This window comes from Budorcas taxicolor, chromosome 6 (assembly GCF_023091745.1).
Source record: "Budorcas taxicolor isolate Tak-1 chromosome 6, Takin1.1, whole genome shotgun sequence".
In the NCBI taxonomy this organism is placed as follows: Eukaryota; Metazoa; Chordata; class Mammalia; order Artiodactyla; family Bovidae; genus Budorcas; species Budorcas taxicolor.
This window is the reverse complement of record NC_068915.1, coordinates 22,116,802-22,137,630: the sequence shown is the minus strand read 5'-3', so window position 1 is coordinate 22,137,630 and position 20,829 is coordinate 22,116,802. Positions and strand designations below refer to the sequence as shown.

The following is a 20,829-nucleotide window of genomic DNA, read 5'->3' as shown; positions in this document are numbered from 1 at the left end:
CTGTTCAGCTAGCTCCCGTTAACCTGTCAGATCTCAGTCCCCTTCTTCAAGGAAGACTTCCGTAATATTCCTAAAACAAGAGCCTACTGTAAGCCTCAGAGCCTTCTGCAGTCTAGAATTTTCCCTCTGACTATCTGACTGCTGTCTATACCTAGTACACTGTAAGCTCCAGGAGGATAGGAACCGCACCTAGTTTTGCTTGTTACTTCACCACTAGGGTGTAACACGTATCACAGAGTCGATATTAAAGAATTCTGTTGACTGAATGAATGAGTAAATATACAAGTCTATGATCCGGCTTGTGTAAAATGAATATATAATCCTACTGGAAATACTGGCCCGCTGAATTCCTAAGAAAGTCTTTTTCAGTAAAAGTAGTTTTGTGTATAGGGTAGTGTCTTTATAGCCTTGGGAGTGTTGCTTGTCCATTCCAGGGAAAAGCTGACAGTTTAAGACACAGGCTTCACTCAGGGTAAAAAGTGACTGCGCTTCAGAGAAACTTTGTCCCCCCAGAAAGCAATGAAGTCTCTGCCCTGTGAGCTTGGTCAACTCCATCCTCTCCTGTCGATACTTGCCCTGTGGGGTCAGGTGGTAAAGAGAAGTTCCAACTGTTATCCCCCCATTTCTGAGTAACCAGTATATTTACCTACCTGGACAAAGGCCTAAACCTGAGTTATCAAAATAGCGAACTGGAGGAGGTACTGGCAAAGACTTTGACCGATTATCAAAAAACCAAGATTTCGGCGACTCCTTTGGCACAGGATCTTGGACATTCCGTTCCTTGCATTGAGAAGACATATGGTGTCTCTTTTTAGACGGTGTCCCAGTCACTTTAGGAGACTTTGGAGAATTCTCACAAGTTACTTCTTTGTGAACCTCTTTTTTAAGAGTTCTCTCCTTCCATGTCTTGACCTCACTGGAAAGATGATGATAATTGCTTAAATGTGGTGGTGGTAGGCAAGGGGGAGTAGGAGGAGAAAAAAGGAGACCACAAGACTGCAATTCCTGCAATGTATTCACATTTAAGTTAAAAAAAATGTTTTTTTTTTTTTTTTTAAATTGTGGTGTGTGTTAAAATATACATAACATAAAATTTAGCATTTTATCATATTTACATTCTAGTTTCAACCTAATGATTCCTGTTTGGACTGTTTCTACAGTTCAGAAAATGAAATGAGGTCATTATAAACAGTAATTGTAGTAAATCTCCATAATCACAAGGGTTTGAAAAGAAATGATATCAGATTTTAAATGAATTGATGATATGATCTAGTGTATTTTGTGGCCATAATTTGATAAATTAGTCTCTGGGATAGATGACTCTAATGTATCTGTTATTTTAAGAGAAATAATTTGTGGTGCTTTTCTGGATTCATTATATTCTTGCTTCATAGAGGAAATGCTACCAGCATTGCTCTGGTTCCTCCAGAGAGAAACCTGGGCAACGATCCTAGGGCCCCTTCTTCCTCATACTTATTTCTCAAATTCATCTCCTTATTTTTATCTGCACTGGCACCATTCCAGTCCATGCCAAAACTATCTTTTGCTTGGGCAACAATAAACAAATTCCTAAGCTGGGGCCTCCTATACTGAGATCCTGTCTGACCTCGGAAGGTCAGGGTCTCCTCCAACGGAGGCAATCCTTCCAGTACGTTTCGGATCCCCTCCAAACGTCCTCCCAGTGACCTCTGGGGGCCTGTGCTATTGGGCCAGCTCCCTCTGGTATTTCACTGCGCCTCACTGTCTCCGTCTCTGCCCTTGCTACATTGGATGTCTTTCAGCTCCACCAGCAGGTGACTCTTTTGGACTCGGGCCATGTGCAGATGCCAGCCCCTCAGCCTAGAGAGCTTACCTGCCTCTCCTTTCATCTGGCTTAGCTTGTATTCAGTTTTCACACTGAATCTTAAAGATTAATCTCTTGATCAACACCCCTCCCCACACCAAGAGTTCATCTCTGTTACATACTCTTTCATAATGTTCTACTTTTTAATGTTGCTGTTGGCTTGACAGCACTCACTATAAAGAATTAGTTATTTGTGGACTTTACTTATTAGTTTAATGCCTATTTTTCCTCTATTGTACCACTGGCAGAGGTTAGTACAAGATTCTATTCTTGGGTAGAAGGCAAATAATTAAATTTGTTAGAAATGTTTACAAGTAAAACTAAGCAGCTACAGTAAGGGACCTAAGGGGCTCTTCCTTGAGTAGGGGGCTCACTGACTTGGGTATGTGGACTTGTGGTATATATGAGCTGCCCCCTCAAAGATCTCTTTTTTTACTTCCTGGTTCTTGGCTTAGTTAAACATAGGTCAGCTGATTGATGGCAAATATATGGAATGGTGGTACTGTATTCCTATTCCTTTCAGAAAAGACATAGGAACTTTAAAAGTTACTTTTTCCATATTGTGTGAAGGATTATCAAATGCAAAAAATATTTAGTTGGGAAAAAGTATCCACCCTGCAAAAGAAAACTATAAAGACAAAACTTATGTGTTTACACCATTCTCCCCAACATGTAACAGACACAACTTCTGTATCATATAAGGCGCTCTTACCTTGACAGTTCGTTCTTTTGCTTCATGAGCTGTTCATTTTGCTGCTTTAACTTAGAAACTTCCTTTTCTAGCCGTATATATTCACTTTTCAGGATAAGAGCTTTCGTGCTTTGTACAATGCCACTGCCACCTCCACAGGTTAAGGGTTTATTTGAAGGCTGAGTATCAATATGTTCTGATAGCACTGTGGGACGCGAAAGCACAGATGGGTGGGGGATAATTTGAATAGCTCAAAATTGAAAAAAAAACACAAAACCATAACAAAGGGCAATAAGTCATAGAAATAAAAATACCTTGACCACCCTCTATCTGGAAGTCAACCCTGACTCCCTTCTCCCTTACCTCACATGCCTATTTGGCCATCAATTTTCAACAGCTCTAGAATCCTCCTGCTTCTTTCTACCGATCAATCCCACTACCATAACCATGTTAGTGTGGTTTTCCACGGCTGCAGTAGTAAGGATCCTCCCCAGACAGAGCTGTCCCTCACTAGTTGGTCTTCTAGTATCCGTGGAATCACCTGCCAGGCTTCTTCCTACAGTGTGTGTGTGTGGGGTCCACCCACATTCAGTGAACTTCTAGTGCTCAATACATACTTGTTCACTAAATAAACCTGAGTTGATGTTAAAGCATGCATTATTAAGGATTCTATACTGTGTGTGTGGAAGTAATGTAAGGAACTGCTTTGTACATTTTAGATAAAACTGCATGCAACTGTGAGGTGCCCTCTGACGTAGAATAATCCACTGGGTCACTGGCAATTTCTTAAAGAAGGGTGAAGCTGTGTGTGGGGAAGATACTCGATGTCCATTTCCTTTTGAGTGATTTTGAAATCAGGGACATGAAAGTCACAAATCAAGAGTACTTATAATGATCCTCCTAACAACAAGGAACTCTCAGGTCTGTTTTTCTCTCTTGAAGTTGTTCAGGTTGGAACTATGATCACCTTAACCCTATCTCTGATTCTTTCTTTATTCATTTACTTGGTGTGTCAGGTCTTAGTGGAGGCATGTGGGTTCTTTCGTTGTGGCACACGGGCTCTCTAGCCGTGGCACGCGGGCTTAGTAGTTCTGCGGCACGTGGGCTCTCAGTTCCCTGACCGGGGATTGAACCTGCGTTCCCTGTGTTGCCAGGTGGATTCTTCAGCCACCAGATCACCAGTGAAGTGCACTCTGATTTTTTTTTAATGAGTGGACAATAATACACACAAATATCATCCTACAGTTGCTGCTGCTGCTACTGCTAAGTCACTTCAGTCGTGTCCGACTCTGTGTGACCCCAAAGCTAGACTTTCAAAATTTTCAGTGTGCTCGCACATACAACTTTTAGTGTGATCCTTAAAACAATTACACATATAAGCTAAGTCAGGGCTGTCCTCAGAGTTTCACACAGCATTAAATGAGGGCAATCAATTCAGAGACCTGTCCTTGACTGTGAATTCAATGCTTGTCCTACTCTACAAAGCTGATCTAAGTACTGGTCAGCGTTTTCTCTTTATAAATGAAACACAAGAAACAGAAATACAGAAAAGGTATAGTTTGAGAGATACATAGGCAGAAATTTGATCAGAGACTTGAAGTCTGTTCCTATCATAAATTTCAAACAGCCTGCCAGTAAGAACAAGTGAGATAATATTTATTTTTACTGTGCATGGATATTTTTACTGTGCATATGGTTACAATCTATTAAGATATGTGCTTGTAATTTTATCGGGAAGTGTACTTCTACCCTGATAGTTGAGTCATTCTTTTATAGTACTGAAGATATCTTCACTAATATGTAGAGATTTGATAATGCAAAAGCAAATTTCCTATTTTCTAAGAATCTGTAATGGAGAAACTGTCAAGATTATAGGAAACTAAGGAGATATCACAGGATAAATATAAGCCCAATGAATTCATCTGAAAAACAGTTTTTTCTAAATCAGTGATTAACTTAGGTTTATTCTTGATTGTCATTATGTACTCTTCAAAATGTTTAAGTGTATTGAAGTAAAATGGAAAGATCGGGAAGTATCAGCATTTTCCACTTACTTGAGGTATCTTGGGCCTGTTGATTTCTTCTAAGATTCTCTTTCAATAGCCTTATAACTTCTTTTTGATATTCTACAGTGGCTTTTGTTGAAGCAATTCTATTAAGAGCAACAGAAATACGTAAAAACCCAGAAACAAATTTTTAATGAAGGAATAAACACAACTGCTGTCAAGAATTTTCTAGCAAGACACATCATATCAACATAATGTTTATAGGTAGCAGTAGGTAACCCCTCATGATACCTTCCTGGTATTACGCACCTCACAGCTATTATATCATCAAATTGGAAGTATTTTGTCTGGTTGCAGGAATGATTTTTTTTTTTTAACATTGAGAAATCAATTCTATTTAAATTTCTGGAAGCTCAATAGCTATTAAAGGTATATTAAGTAAAGTTATACCTGGGGGCACCATAAAACAAGTAAATACCAAGAAGGTATAACAATCACCAGAGCATGAAAGCAAAAAGCAGCTTCTGTTCTAAAGTCAGGAAAGCAAACCCTAGCTGCAGCTCTGGTCCAAGGTATTATCACTGTTCCCTGGTAGAGACATTTTATGAACTGTTTGCTTAAGCATTAATCAGCAGTGATAGGTTGTAAGATACTCTGCCTTTTTTAGAGGCTGACAGTATCTGCTGATTCTATTCTGTAAGTAAAATTGCTTTTTATGATGAAGATCTTAACAGATATGTTTCACTTTTTATCACCCGAAGGCTGGTTAGAATGAATGAAGATCTGGAGTGCTATGTATTTGTCAAAATTACACATTATCATTAAATATTTATTAAAGATTTATAGGAAGAATAAAAAACATTAAGAGCCAGGAGGGATAAGAAATCCTTTAATATAAACCAATCCTTTTATTGATTATGAATGTGAAGCCCAGAGAGATAACCAGCTTGTTAAAGGTGATAGATTCATTAGAGGCAATATATTTCTAATTTAGTTTCCCTGACACTGTCTAATGGTCTTTTCATTATTTATATCACAAGGAACTTTAGGCATGCTATTATGTATATGGTGTGTGTGTGTGTGTGTGTGAGTGTGAGTGTGTGTGTGTTAGTCACTCAGTTGTGTTCAACTCTTTGCAATCCCATTGACTGTAGCCTATTAGGCTCTTCTGTTCATGGAATTGTCTAGGCAAGAATACTGGAGTGGGTTGCCGTTCCCTTCTCTAGGGGATCTTCCTGACCCAGGGATCGAACCCAGGTCTCCCGCATTGCAGGCAGATTCTTTTTACCATCTGAGCTACCAGGGAAGCCCCATGTATACAGTACTACATAAATAAACCAGTAAAAAAGAATATGCTCTTGGGTATTAGGTATTATAATTTAAAAGGAAATACAACTTTTCCACAAAAACATGACAGAAAGAATAAATAAAATAAATAAAAACCAACAGAAACCTTAGCAAACTGGAACCCACAGGTCTTTTTTTTTGGCCACATCTTGTGGCTTGCTGAATCTTACTTCTCTGGCCCGGGATTGAACCTGGGGCCATGGCAGTGAAAGCACCAAGTCCTAACTACTGGACTGCCAGGGAACTCCCCACCACAGGGTTTTTAACATTCACTTTCAAGCATAAAAAGGGTATTTTAAAGCTATTTATACAAAATGAGCAAAAAGCACCCCCCTCCCGAAAGACATAGTGTTAGCAACCAGGATTGTGCTTATTTTAAAACCTTTACGTATATAATGAGAATTTAATAAATTTGAAATCCGTGAGTGGCTGAATTTATTTTTAGAAAAGCAAATAATAATGTTTTCTTATATTTTAAAAACTTAACTAATGCAAAGAAATTTATATAGTTAAAGGAAATTTAAGCTGTTAAAAGCACGTTCAGTTAAGGCAGAGACATACTCCTTTTCAAACTCCTTCGCATTTTCCATCTTCTCTAGGTCCACTTTCACCAACTTCATTTTGAGATCTTCAATTTCTTCTTTATAAGGTTTAGCTCCTAAAGCAGCTTTGTCCTAAATGGTTTAGAGAACAAAAAAATACAATAATTTTAGAGAAATTCTGAAGTGCTCCCTTGATCTTGCAGAAACATTTGGAAACAGCAATCTTTTAATATATGAAAAGCAGGGGAGGCACAAATTTTAACCCTGAAATGAATAACATAGATATTTGAGGTAAAGTAATTGGAAGCGAATATGTATTTAGAGAACATATGGTTTTTGTTTCTTTCAACAAGTTTTTTTCCCAATTTAAAACAATCTACCTAAACAAATGAAACAGAGGTGGAAAACAATGAAATGGAGACAGATAGGTTAATCAGGAAAATGAAAGAAAAAGATGTCAGTAAAACAATATAAATATCAAACTGGAATCAAATTTAAGGCACAAAGTATCACTCAGTGTTGTTGAGGATTTTTTAAAAATTTTTTGTTTATTTTTGGCTGCACTACATGGCGTGTGGGCTGTTAGTTCCCCAATCAGGGATCAAACTCACATCCTCTTGCCGTGGAAGCACAGAGTCTTAATCACTGGACCACCAGGGGATTTCCCTGCTGAAGATATTTTATAGTCAAAGATGGTCCATCCACCAACTTGGAACTCAGGCTTTCACATAAGCTAGAGAAATAACCTTCCATCTTATTTGAGCCATTGCATTTTTGGTTCCCTTTTTTTAATAGCAGCTAGCATGTCACATTAATACACTCTCCTGGATTCTCTCTTCAAAGGACAACTGTTTAAAAATTAACTAAGACCATGATATCCTTTAGCCAAAATCCTCTGATGATTTCCCATCTCACTCAGAACAAAAACCAGAGGAGCCTGCAAGACCCTTCATGATTTGGCTCTCTGCTATTTTTCACCTCCTTTCCCACCTCTATCCTCTTGCTCACTCTGCTCGGGAGACACTGGCTCTCTTGTGGTTTCCTGAACAGGTCTAGACTTTCTGTTTCTGTGTTGAGACCTTTGCGTTTGCTACTTCCTTTGCCTAGAAGGCCCTTCTACCGCACTGCTCACCCATCACTTCACGTCACCCTAAAGGTGTGGCCCTCTTCAGTAACCCTTTATAGAATCACATCTCTTTCCCTTACACTCCCACTTTATTCAGTATCCCCGTACCTTGTCTGGCTTAATTTTTTTCCATTGCATTTTCCACTATTTGACACACACACACACACATATTTCATTATTTTCTCACTTCCTGAATGATAATGTAAACTCCTTGAAGGAAGGGAGAAACTTTTTTACCCCACTGCTGTACATGTGGCATCTAGAACAAGGGCTAACACATAGCGGGCAGCCACAGATATTTGTTGAATGAGTAAAAATGTGGTCATTAAATTATTTGAAATATTAGTCTCAAAATTCTAAAGCTTCACAGTGAAATTTTTTGGTTTTTAGCTATATTATCACAAAAACAAAAAATATTATTTTCTCTTGCCTCTCTGTTTCACGTCTCATTGAGTGAGCCTGAATTTTTAGAACAACAAAAATGGAAAGAATAGACATTCTTGACTAGTTCCCAATTTTAACTACAATGAAGAGACACTGGAGCAGAGATAACACAAATACCTATTAGGACTGGACTCAAGTAAAAGAAGAATGGGAAGTGGCTGGGCTAAAACAAAAGGGAATGGTAAAGACACAATGAACAAGGGCACAGACGGTGTAACGGCACTCAGGGTCAAATATATTCATGCTACTGTTCTTTAAAAAACAGGTCAGAGGCAGCTGACAGGCTAGCAGGTGGGACTCAACAACAAGGGATTAAGTGGAAGAAGAGAGAATTTTAAAATGTACTTATCTAATAAAGAGTATTATTTGGATCTGAAGCTTTTAGGAAAAATAAAAAAATATACTTTAAACTATCAAGAATAATATTTATATGTCTCTTAAACACGATTTTTTTAGGAAGACAAAAATAATTTTGGATGAAAATATATTCCTATATTTCATTTCTAAGTTGTCACTTGCTTTTTAAAAGTTTTGAGTCCTGAACTTCAGATATGCATAGATATTACAAAGTTGAAGTAAAAGCTAAGTCCCAAATCATCTGCCAAATTCAACAGTAAATGAAAACAAAAAACAAAACCCCACTCTTATATTTGTAAAATGAGATTGTTAAATTACCTGAAGTACTTGGACCATTTCTTTTGTTTTTTCAAGGCATTCATTTGCTTCATTAACTTGCCGCTGAAGTTTTGCTATTACATCATTAGTCATCTCAAGTTCTTTCTGCATCTTCATAATCTTGCCCTCCTTATGCATAGCACTTTCTTTAGCTTCACGGAGTGAGGTTTCCAGAGCTTGAATTTTCTATTAGAAAAAGTACACGTTTAAGGTCTGCCATAAGACAGTCACAGAATATAAGACAAAGATAATCATATACAGGTATTCATTTTCACAGATTGCATTAACAAAGGATAAAAGAGAAGAAGCAGCCAAATGCCAATTTACACATGTATTTTTTTTTTTTAATTTGTAAGCTCATGCTTTTTGAGTTAAAAAATACCCAGACTTTACATTATAAGGTTTAGTGTTTATTTACTAGTCAGCATGGTACCAAGCATTTTAAATAGGCACCTACATTTTAAATGAACACAACTTAAGAGCTGATAATTAGCTCTTTAATATATCTTTTCCTTTATTTTTATTATCAAGTTTTGAACTTGAAAAATAAAAGCACATGGAACAATTGATGAACAGCAGCTTTCCCCACCTCAGTACCCCGGCTGACCCTAAGGTAACGACTTGACTCTTCCAGGTGTATCCTTCCAGAAGTTTTCTATGTGTATCTAAGCATACATGAATACTCAATTCATAAAAACAGTCACACACACAGTAGGAACATACTAAACAAATAGTCCTGCATTAAAAAAAAAAAACAAAAACTTGACAATATTTTTTCCAGATCTTTCCAATCGTTGCTGTTCAGTACCTAAGTCATGGTTGATTCTTTGCAACCCCATGGGTGTAGCCAGTCAGACTCCTCTGTCCATGGAATTCACTCCGTGACAAGAATACTGGAGTGTGTTGCCATTCCTTTCTCCAGGAATTTGCTCAGATTAATGTCCATTGAATACCAGACCACCTGACCTGCCTCTTGAGAAATCTGTATGCAGGTCAGGAAGCAGCAGTTAGAACTGGACATGGAACAACAGACTGGCTCCAAATAGGGAAAGGAGTACGTCAAGGCTGTATATTGTCACCCTGCTCATTTAACTTCTATGCAGAGTACATCATGAGAAACGCTGGACTAGAAGAAGCACAAGCTGGAATCAAGATTGCCGGGAGAAATATCAATAACCTCAGATATGCAGATGACACCACCCTTATGGCAGAAAGTGAAGAGGAACTAAAAAGCCTCTTGATGAAAGTGAAAGAGGAGAGTGAAAAAGTTGGCTTAAAGCTCAACATTCAGAAAACGAAGATCATGGCATCTGGGCCCATCACTTCATGGCAAATAGATGGGGAAGCAGTGGAAACAGTGTCAGACTTTATTTTGGGGGGCTCCAAAATCACTGCAGATGGTGACTGTAGCCATGAAATTAAAAGACTCTTACTCCTTGGAAGGAAAGTTATGACCAACCTAGACAGCATATTCAAAAGCAGATATATTACTTTGCCAACAAAGGACCGTCTAGTCAAGGCTATGGTTTTTCCAGTAGTCATGTATGGATGTGAGAGTTGGACTGTGAAGAAAGCTGAGTGCCGAAGAATTGATGCTTTTGAACTGTGGTGTTGGAGAAGACCCTTGAGAGTCCCTTGAACTGCAAGGAGATCTAACCAGTCCATTCTAAAGGAGATCAGTCCTGGGTGTTCTTTGGAAGGAATGATGCTAAAGCTCAAACTCCAGTACTTTGGTCACCTCATGCGAAGAGCTGACTCATTGGAAAGGACTCTGATGCTGGGAGGGATTGGGGGCAGGAGAAGGGGACGACAGAGGATGAGATGGCTGGATGGCATCACTGACTCGATGGACATGAGTTTGAGTGAACTCCGGGAGTTGGTGATGGAAAAGGGAGGCCTGGTGTGCTGAGATTCATGGGGTCGCAAAGAGTTGGACAGGACTGAGTGACTGAACTGAATGTCCATTGAGTCGGTGATGCTATCTATGTAGATCTCTCATATTTTTTTCATGGATACATACATCCTGTTTCATGGAAATCATCCACTAATGAACATTTAGGTGATTTTAGTTTTTTTTCCAGGTACCAAAAATACTGGAACTTAAATATCTGAATTTGTTCATATTTATAAGATTATTCACATACATATACATGCAGTTTTTCTCAGAAAATACATTTCTTTTTGGCCTACCCAGAATTGATTTTTGTTTGAGTGAGGTGGAAATCCAGGTATTTTTTCCCCAGGTGTCAAGCTGGTTGTTCTGAATCACGTATTAAGTAAATCGTTTTTTCCTCACTGAGTTGATTGTTAACCATCATGATATACAAATTCTCAAACTTTCTTGAGTGTAAGGAATTGTGTTCTGTTCCAATGCTCTATTTACTTATTTCTATGTCATTACCAAACTATTTTACTTATCTATTCCTATATCATTACCAAACTATTCTAATTTGGCATAATTTCCAAACTAATAGCATATGATTTTTATCTGATAAGGCATGTCCTGGCTCACTGCTTCTTCATCTTACTGCTTTGTTAGATGGGATTTAAATTTCTGCCAGCTGACTGAGGTCTATAGTAATCAATACATCAATCTACTCTATACTAGTGACCTACTGGTTTCTGCTGGTATTTATTAAACTAGTGGCTGTTGTTTTATTATGAGTGTTTATTTCAGTAAAAATGATCAATTATAATTTACTCTTGGGCTCCCCACTAAGTCATTTTGTGTGATAATAAAATAAAATACCATGTTTGCTTTACAGAGTCCCAGTAAGGGTAAAGTAATTGAATTATTCAAGTAACATACTGATTCTTCTGCACAGGTTAATCTGCTTACAAAATCTATTTTTAGCCTCTTCCGTTTTTGATTATAAAATTAACCAATATGAAAAACATTGATAATTAGAGAAACCCTAAATTGCTCTTTCCCCCAAACTAGTTTTGTATAAAGACACAGATTATAGTTTAATAGGAAGTCACATGATTTAGGAAGCTTGCACTGTACAGTAATAATACTTCAAGTGGCGTATGCATCTAGTAATCAAATTAAGCTATGAGTTACTTCTGCTTCATAATTCAAAGGGAAGATCTTATATAACACCTAGCTGTTTAATTAGCTAAATGATAGCCACAATAGAACTCTTATTTAAAAAAACAAGCCCATCACACGTATGCAAAGATAGCCCATGTTCTCTAACACATTCAATACTGTAATTTTGCTCTGAAATGCTATGTAAGACATGTTATATATAAATGTCATATAAGATGTTGAAGGCATTTTAAGACTTTGATGAAACTGCAAACTGAAAAACTTAAGAAAGTACACACCTCTGTGACTTGCTGTGTAGCTCCTGTTGTGACATGAAGATTCCTGTCTTGTGTAGCAGGATTAACAAGAGCACTGGAGGTCAGGGAGAGCTTCAAAGTTTGGTAGTTTTTAAATAGTTTTTGATTGTTTTCTTTCACTGATTTCAGATCTTGTTCCCATTCTTTGGCTATGGTAGCATTTCTTTCTTCAAACTCTGTTAATTCATTCATTATAGCCTATTGGATTGTAAAAACACCATTATAGCCCTCAAATGAAATAAATTACGTTAAAAAAAAAAAGGAAAACATTATGAAAATACTAGAGTTGTAGGACAAGGCATAGGCTGACACCTATTATTCAGCACACTCCAGAATAGAACTCTAAAAGAATGTGAACATTCTTTGTGGTTCAAATCAGTTCCTGAAATTTCAAATGATGTTGGATGTTGGTGATGAGAATAAAACAGTAAGGGCTGAAGAGCACCTGTACTGCTTTGCAAGATGATAATCTCACTGTATTGGATCCCGACTAACATACGAAGAAGAAGCTGAAGAATTACGCAGGTTAAAGTTATTATGCACGTTATGACATATACCACATCATACATAAACATTAACTGACATCTAATAGCAGGACATACCGAGTAAACTTAACAACAAGCTATTTTCGTTCTAAACCTCAGTGCTTATAGGGAAAATCATTCACTGACTTTTCGTAATTAATCTGAAAACCCTGTATTTCTGTGCAGGGAATAATGATCAACCAGTGTGTTCTTTTTACATCAAAGCCTAACTAGCTCTGAAATTACTCATATCATACTTTTACTTCCTAACTCCTAAGGGACGTACTTTTTGCTGTCATCATTGATGCCTTATTGGTCTTACCTAAAAATTTCTTGGTGGCTTTATGGCCAATGTGTCAAGAGTTGGATCCTAACTTAGCTGTGTTCTTGCCAGCATCCTGGATGCTCCATGGCTCTCAACTAGGACCTCACACTACATAGAACTACCAGCTGCTTCTTTCAGGGCGCTGGAAGAAGCCACATATCCATGCTGGTCCTCATTGCAAGAGTCCTACTTTCTGTTTTCACTGAAGTGTAACTGATTTACAATGCTGTGTTAGTTTCAGGTGTAGAGAGAAGTGATTCAGTTATACATACATACCTATCTTTCTTTTTCTTCAGATCCTTTTCCCTTACAAGTTATTACAAAATACTGAGTACAGTTCCCTGTGCAGAACAGTAGGAACTTGCTGGAGGAATTCCTGCTTTTTGATCACAACTGGGCCTTCAACATTACAAGAACAACACTTAATTATGTGGAGATTACCTTATCCAAACACTGGCTATGCGTTTCTCCATTGACTATGAACTATTTTTTTTTTTTTTTTTGAAACAACTCATTTACTATTTTGCTAGCCTGGACTATTTAACAAATGGATGAACAATCCAGTCACAGGCAATTATTTTTTTTAGGAACATTATCTATACTTCAATATGATTAAAGTATTGTTTCCAGATGAAGTTAAAGTCTTTGTTTGGAAATAACTACCCAAACATAGAGATATACCACTAATATTAAATGCTGTAATATTAATCCAGGTCCCTTTGCTCCAGTTACTTATGGTGGTTTAGTTGCTAAGTTGTGTCCGACTCTTGTGACCCCACGGCCTGTAGCCCACCCGCTCCTCTCTCCATGGGATTTCCCAGGCAAGAATACTGGAGTGGGTTGCCTTTTCCACTGATTTCCTTCTCCACTGGTTACATGCAGTAACAAGCCATCTTCTCATTACTGCATATTTTTCTAGGTATACGAGATAGGGATTACTTCAGAAAGTAGAATGAATATTCTGATTAGTAAAAGGTGAAACAATAAACTGTGTGAAAGGGATGTTGGTTCTTATGAGTCTGTTCCCTAGGGCTGGTCTGGAACGATGATCACAAACCACAGTGTGAACATCAAAGCTGAAGGATCCGGGCATGCGAGGGTGACACTGCTGAGATGAAAAGCCTGTGCGGCCTTACTAATGAGGCAGCTGACTAGCTGTCCAGGGGTTTCCTCTAGCTGCTGCCTGTAGCCCTGAAACAGGCTCTGGGCTCACATTGTTGGGGGCTGCTTGGAAAAAAGGCTCAGTTCCTACAGAAGCAGCCCAAAGTGAGAATAGAAAGAGGAAAATGGCAAAAGGATTTTTTGCATAAAAGATTGATTGCTACACAGCAAGATTTTCTCTTCTTTACAAACATAAATATATCTTTAATTATCCTAAGGAAGCATAATACATCAGAGGCAGAAGATGTTTTACAGTCAACTTTTTTCACAAAGCACACGCAAGTAAATTTTAAGAAAATACTTAAAATTAAGTTGTTCTTAGATTTTTTTAAACAAATGAGGTAGAAAAATTAAAGCAGTCAACAAGAAGAAGAATGAGGTGGCACAAGAAAATGACTACTTACCGTTATTTTCTCATGATACAAGTTGTTCACTTGACAAATATTATCATTTTCTTCCTGGATGACATTTTTAAGCTTTTCTATATCAAAATGAGCATTCAACCACTCTTCCAAAAACCGAGTCATTTCTTTTCTATTACTTAGTACTTGCTGAAATTCAGTCTTTATGCTATGGAAGTCACTTTCTGAAAAATCCTTAAGAATCTCCTGTGAAAAATAAGCAATGAATCACCTGAAAATTAGACAAGTTTTAATCTAAATATCATAAAAAGGGAAAAACACCTTACTGAACTTTATTCTTAATATTTTAAAGTAAATATAATTTTAATTTAAAACTTTAGTTATTGATAATAAAATTTTGGCAGTACAACCTATGTAACAAAGGCAAGTCTACAAATCCTGCTCAAATTAAAGCCCCTCAAAACTGTACATCTATGACTAATTATCACAATATATGAACTGTCTCTGGATGTTGCTTTCTGTGCACATAACAGGCTGCACATGGTATTGGAAATTGGATGCTGGCCTCATACTGCTGAGTAGGACACTCCATGTGGAGTTGTAATGAAAATGTTTCTGATTCCCAGTCACAGATCTAGGAGGTTTCAGAAGGCATTTGGAAACTTATTCTGGGGTTCCATGAATTCCCACTTGATGATATTACATCTATTTTCTGTATCTTTGGGGTTCTGAAAGGACGCTACACTATTATCTGGCACTCTTCACACCTCACCAGCTGTCATTCTGCAACTGATTTTTAATTTTTTGGTAAGTAAAAATGACTCTAAATAAATGCAAAGGTACTTTTCGACTTGATAAAAGGCTTGACATCTAATTAAACCCAGTTTAAACAAATTATACTTCGATATGTAGATCCATGCTCTGGTTCAATTTGCGGTCCCTTGATTCTCCAGGTGGTACATCATAATCTTGCTGAAAGTGCTGTAGTTCCATTAGCAGTTCATTTTGCTTTTCCACTTCATCAATAAAAGCCATTTCAAATTTATTGATGGATTCATGTTGTTCTTCCTTTGTCCTTGCAACATAGCTTAGCACATACTTGCAGAGAAACATAAAACAAATTGGGAAATGAAACTTGTACCATGTTTAGAAGAAGTTTTAAACCCCTGAGACTAGGAGGCAGGATGGTATCTCCTGTTTATCTATGTTCCCTGGTTAAGTGAGGAATGAGGAAAGAGCCACTCTATTCTCATATTTTCTCTTCTCAGCAACTTGGGAGGATAACTCTCAGGCCTCTCTCTAGTTCTGTATTTCTGACTTCCTCCTGAAATACACTTCATAGATGTCCTACAATCACCTCAATTTCAACAGGCTTAAAATGGACATGATTCCTTTCCCTAGAAACCCATCTATGTCTATTATCCTCTTTTTGGTTAATTATATCATCAACCACCCAGGTTTCCCAGCTAGATACCTGAGATTATTTTCAACATCTTCTACCTACCTTGACCAGATAACAAAAATGGGTATGACATGTCTCAAGATTTACTTGTCAAGTGTATTTAGATGTCTGGCTTTAAGGTGATAATAATTTTAATACCATATGCTGCGTGGATCTCTTTAGTAAGTTCTGGATATCTGATTGCCAGGGTTTGTGGAAGAGTATCAAGGCCTGCAGGACAATTTACCAAACAGGAAGGCCAGATACCAGTTCCCTACTTCCCCTAACTTCCACCATCCCTTAATCTCTTATAATTTGGCCTCTTCCATAATCACTCAACTAAAACCAGTCTGACAGAGGTCACCAGTGAGCTCTATTATCAACAAATTGGGGGGATCTCTTCAGTCCTTATGCCGGCTAACACATCTGCCCTCTTGACCACTTCGTCTTCGGCAGACTCTCTCACTGACTTCAGTGATAGCACTTGTGCTTGGTTCTCTTCCGCCACTTTGACTTTTTCTAACCTTGAACCCATGAGCTGCTCTTTTCTGCTACTGTCTCTTGAAGAATTAGCCCTTCTGAAGTGCTTATTGTATCTCCAACCTCTTATTCCTCTGCTATGCTTTTTGGGTGATGTTACTCACAGATGTTGTGCAATGTGTCACCTATATGAATCCCAAATCTTTGTCTTTAGTCCTGACATTTCTCCTGACAAGTCTCAGACTCTCAACTGAATGCTTACTTGGTCTCTCTTCTTAAACATTCTGTCACAGGTATTTCTACCTCAAAACATCTCAAACTGAACACCTAATCTCTTTCCCCTCTTTGTTTGTTAATGGTAACACTGTCTACAAACCTGGCTAAGCCTGAATCTTGATTCCCATTTTAAACTCCTCTCCCTTACCTCGACCATCAGTCACATGGACTACTATCTCAAGCTGTCACAGGTGTGTCCCCTCCACCCCAAGAATCCTTCCCTAGTAGTAGTGTCATTGTTACAGCTTATCTGGACCCAGTGCAACTGTTTCTGGCCACAAACTCATTTCTTCTTTGTCTATAGGGAAGTATCTAAAATAATAACCTGATCATGCCATTGCCAGCACCTTAAAATAACTATCCAATGGCTCTGCCTCATCTACAAAATGAACGCCAAGCTTTATCGCTTAAGCCAGTCTTATCTTCTCTAACTTTTTATCTGGTATGTCATACAATCTAAATATACTTCTGTAACAAGGCTTATTACCTGTTTATATGTCTGCTTCACTCACTATGAGGTTCTTGAGATGCTATTCACATCTGTCTCCTAAATACCTGGACAGTGTCTAGGTCCACAGGCGAAGCTCAGGTTTTGTTGAATAAACAGGTCCTAGGTGCACTGAGGGTCTTGCACACACTGTTCTTAGACCCATGCAATCTTCAGTTTAATAGTGAATATGCTAACTCTCAAAAAGGGAAAAGTAAAAGTTTATTGCTAAGCTGTGTCTGACTCTTTGCAACCCCATGGACTGCAGCATGACAGGCCAACTTTCAAGGTAGGACTTAAACACGCTAGTTAGTAATAGAAATTTACAGCAGTATTTACAAACATATTACTTAAAAAGATGGTACCTGAAGTTTCATTACGACTCTGTGAAATTCCATGGAACACCTCTGGTTTGCAGTAAGAAGTTTCTGGATTTGTTTGGTTTGTGGATATGGAAGTGAGAGGTTTGCTTTTACTCTAATTGAAAGCTCTTTTTGGGTTTCAATTTCCTTCTTCAAGTCAAGAGACAATCTATTTAAACATTCATAGTGATTATCCATCGCTGAGTATCTCTTAAGAAGCTCCTAAAGAAAATTAGAATTTATTCAATGTACTAATTTATTTTAACAAGAAATAGTCCAAGCCCTAGAGCTGCAACAAAAAGATTTACTACTTCTTGTAGGAGAAAAGTAAATTATGATGTTTGTGTTTAAAAATCGAAAGCAAACTTATTATTGATTTTGGATGATAAAAATTACTGTGGAAATTAAAAAAAAATTAAACAAATATAACAAAGAAAATCAGAAACAATCATTGTTATCATTTGATGCGTTTTCTTTTGGTCTTTTGAACATCCATGATTTGAAGGAGCATTTGTTTACATAAAGTCTGAAGGGAAATCTGAGTGAATTCAATCCAGTATGTATTGTAGCTCAAGTCTGAATGCTGTTTTATATTTACAGTGGGCAGTATGAGTGAGCAGATACGTGACCAAGAATCAAACTAATTATTTGTCAGATTGGTGGAGCTTCTTCACACATTTCTATTATTTGCCTAGAGTCTAAGTTTTCTAACCTTTTATCAGAGTTTGAGTTTAGATTCCAGCTCTGCCACTCGCTAACTGGGGAAACACTGAGCCATTTTCACCACTATAAAATGAGATTACAATAACTGCCATAGAGTCTTCTAGAGGATCAAATATTAAATGATACCTGAATATATGCAATCTACAAAATATATAGATATTATTTTAAAGGAAATAAAAACTATATTTGTAAAAATGCTTCTATGCCCAAGTTTTACACTTTGTCAGACTTGAGTTCAAATCCTCATTCTACTAATTTATTAGTTATGTGAACTTGGGCAACCACTAAACTTCCTCTGAGCCTCAATTTGTTTATAAATGAAACAATAAAACCTATCTCACGAGGTAAGTACAGTGCCTGCGTATGAAAGACAGTGAGTCTGGGCCCACAAATACAAATGATGAAAGTCCAGGCAGCTGAACCCTCAGTGAGAATACAGGCAGAGGAACATCAAGTTGCTACAATCATGTAATAAATAACATGTTTAGTTTAGGGTGTTAAATTATGGAAGGGGCAGTTGACCACAATGAATTCTTTTTTGAATAATTTAAGGAAAAGCTAGATAGATGTTCATTAATCTGTGGATGTTGGTGGGGGGGTGCTGCCTTTAGTCTTAGAATGAATCATATTATGGCATGGAGCAGCGCTGTATGTCATTCATTTGTACTTTTAAAAAAGGCATTCTCAATGCTGATTTCTGTTGGGAACTGTGCTAAGTGATATAGCCATAAGCAACACAAACAGTTTTTAGGGACTGCATTTTAACAGGGGCGATGATAATCCTGTTGGCTTTACCCTTAGTATATATTCAGAATCCAAACACTTTCTCACCACTTCCACTGCTACCCCTTTGGGCTGAGCCACTATCACCTTTGCCTGGATTACTGGAATTAGTCTTTCAATTGTCCTCCTGCTTCCACTCATTTTCAACCTAACAGAGCCATTTCTTTAAAATCTAAGTCAGATCATGTCTCTCTCAGGAGATCTCCATCTTAATCAGAGTAAGCCTGCAGTCCGCTTAAAGCCCCACAGCCTGCCTCTTCCTCATTAACTCCACACTTCTCTTCTAACTGGCTGTCCTCCTTCCTGAAGACCTTGGAACCCACCAAGCAAGCTTGTCTCAGAAGCTTTGTGCCTGCTGTTCCCTTCGCTTATAGTGCTCTTTCCCTGGACACAGGCCTGTGTGGCTTGATCCTTTACCTCCTTTAGCTATTTGCTCAAATACCACCTTTCCAGTGAAGCCTTACGATCACAAACGCCTCTGTTTTGTGTGTGTGTGGTGTATGCGTGTATCTATGTATACACATATATACTAGAGCTAGATTATAAAGTTTAGAAAAGTATTGAGCATTATCTATTCAATCCACGTTAGACCTCTGGAGGCGTACAAATCTTCATTTGTAACTTTAACAGGAGAACACTTACTTTTATCCTAAAGCACTTTTCTCTCAGGCTTCCTATAAGGTGTTGGTTTCCATCACATAGTAAGCTTTTTTCATATTTTACCTCTTTGTGGTTCTGTTGATCCTGCTTTGATAGAAAGAAATCAGCAAGACTTCAGCTGTAACTATATTCACATATGTCTAATCATATACTTTGATTACATTTTTATATCTTTTCAATAGAATTAAATATAACACATCTAACTTAAAGTAGTCTTAAAAATGCTCAGAAAATAAATAATAGTAAATCTTCAGTGAGTGACCTCAAGTCATTGGAAAAAGTGGCAAAACCACATAATTTTGGAAGATAGGATCTGTTCCTTTACTACTTTTAGCTGAAAACTGGATTTTAGATATATTTCTGGTTCCTACTCTTCCAAATTTCTGCCTTACAATCACTGTTGCCAACTCGATATGCAAGTAAAACCAAGTATATTACTTATGGTGTTCTAAGTCCTGCTGATATATTCTCTCCAGAACCTTGGAACAGAAAATTCATACCCAGTATATATTTTGTATTTCTGATTAAAAGTGCAAAATAAAATATTGTTCAATAAATATTCGTTGAATGAATTTAGTCTCTTTATAGATTTAGTTAGGGCCCACTAAAGATGATTTCCAAGTGTCTGATATTTCTACTGAGATTACAAATGATATTACTTTCCACTATTTCTTTACTAGAAGATAATGATGAACATGAAAATGAAATATGAGAATAAGAAAGATTTTTTACAGATTTCTTATTCATCTAAATTTTATATAGTGACTCAGTTAGGTTCTTTAACATAGGTGAATATTTATAAATACATATCACAAGAACTTCCTTATTTATACTTGTCTTTTTTCCTTCAAAACTCACTAACAAGAGCCTATGTTTAAAACTCTACTGGGCAGAAGCACAGAAATGAGATATTTAATCTTTCATGATTCTTCAAATATTTCTCCACTGAGAATAATGTCATTTCTTGGCTTAGAAATCCTTTAAAAAACTACACTGAAAGAAATAGTCTGCTTTATTTAACATTTTTTGTTTTTTTAAAACTAGAGAATTAAAAAGTATTTTCTGAAAAACAAAAACAGTAATTTGAAAAGATGCATGTACCCCAATGTTCATTTTACAATAGCCAAGATGCCAAAGCAACCCAGATATCCATCAACAGATGAATAGATGAAGAAGATGTGGGACACATACACAATGGAGTATTACTCAGCCATAAAAAAGGA

General features: G+C 37.3%; 1 protein-coding gene across 1 annotated transcript in view; it reads right to left on the bottom strand.

Moving 5' to 3' along the window:
• CENPE (centromere protein E) overlaps positions 1-20,829 on the bottom strand; it is a 77,028-nt gene that overhangs the window by 1,973 nt on the left and 54,226 nt on the right. The window contains 10 exon segments of the mRNA XM_052642002.1: positions 651-937; positions 2,556-2,739; positions 4,589-4,686; positions 6,449-6,561; positions 8,675-8,860; positions 12,005-12,220; positions 14,437-14,640; positions 15,295-15,492; positions 17,444-17,662; positions 19,589-19,690. Of these exon segments, the coding sequence (XP_052497962.1) occupies positions 651-937; positions 2,556-2,739; positions 4,589-4,686; positions 6,449-6,561; positions 8,675-8,860; positions 12,005-12,220; positions 14,437-14,640; positions 15,295-15,492; positions 17,444-17,662; positions 19,589-19,690 (1,807 nt within the window).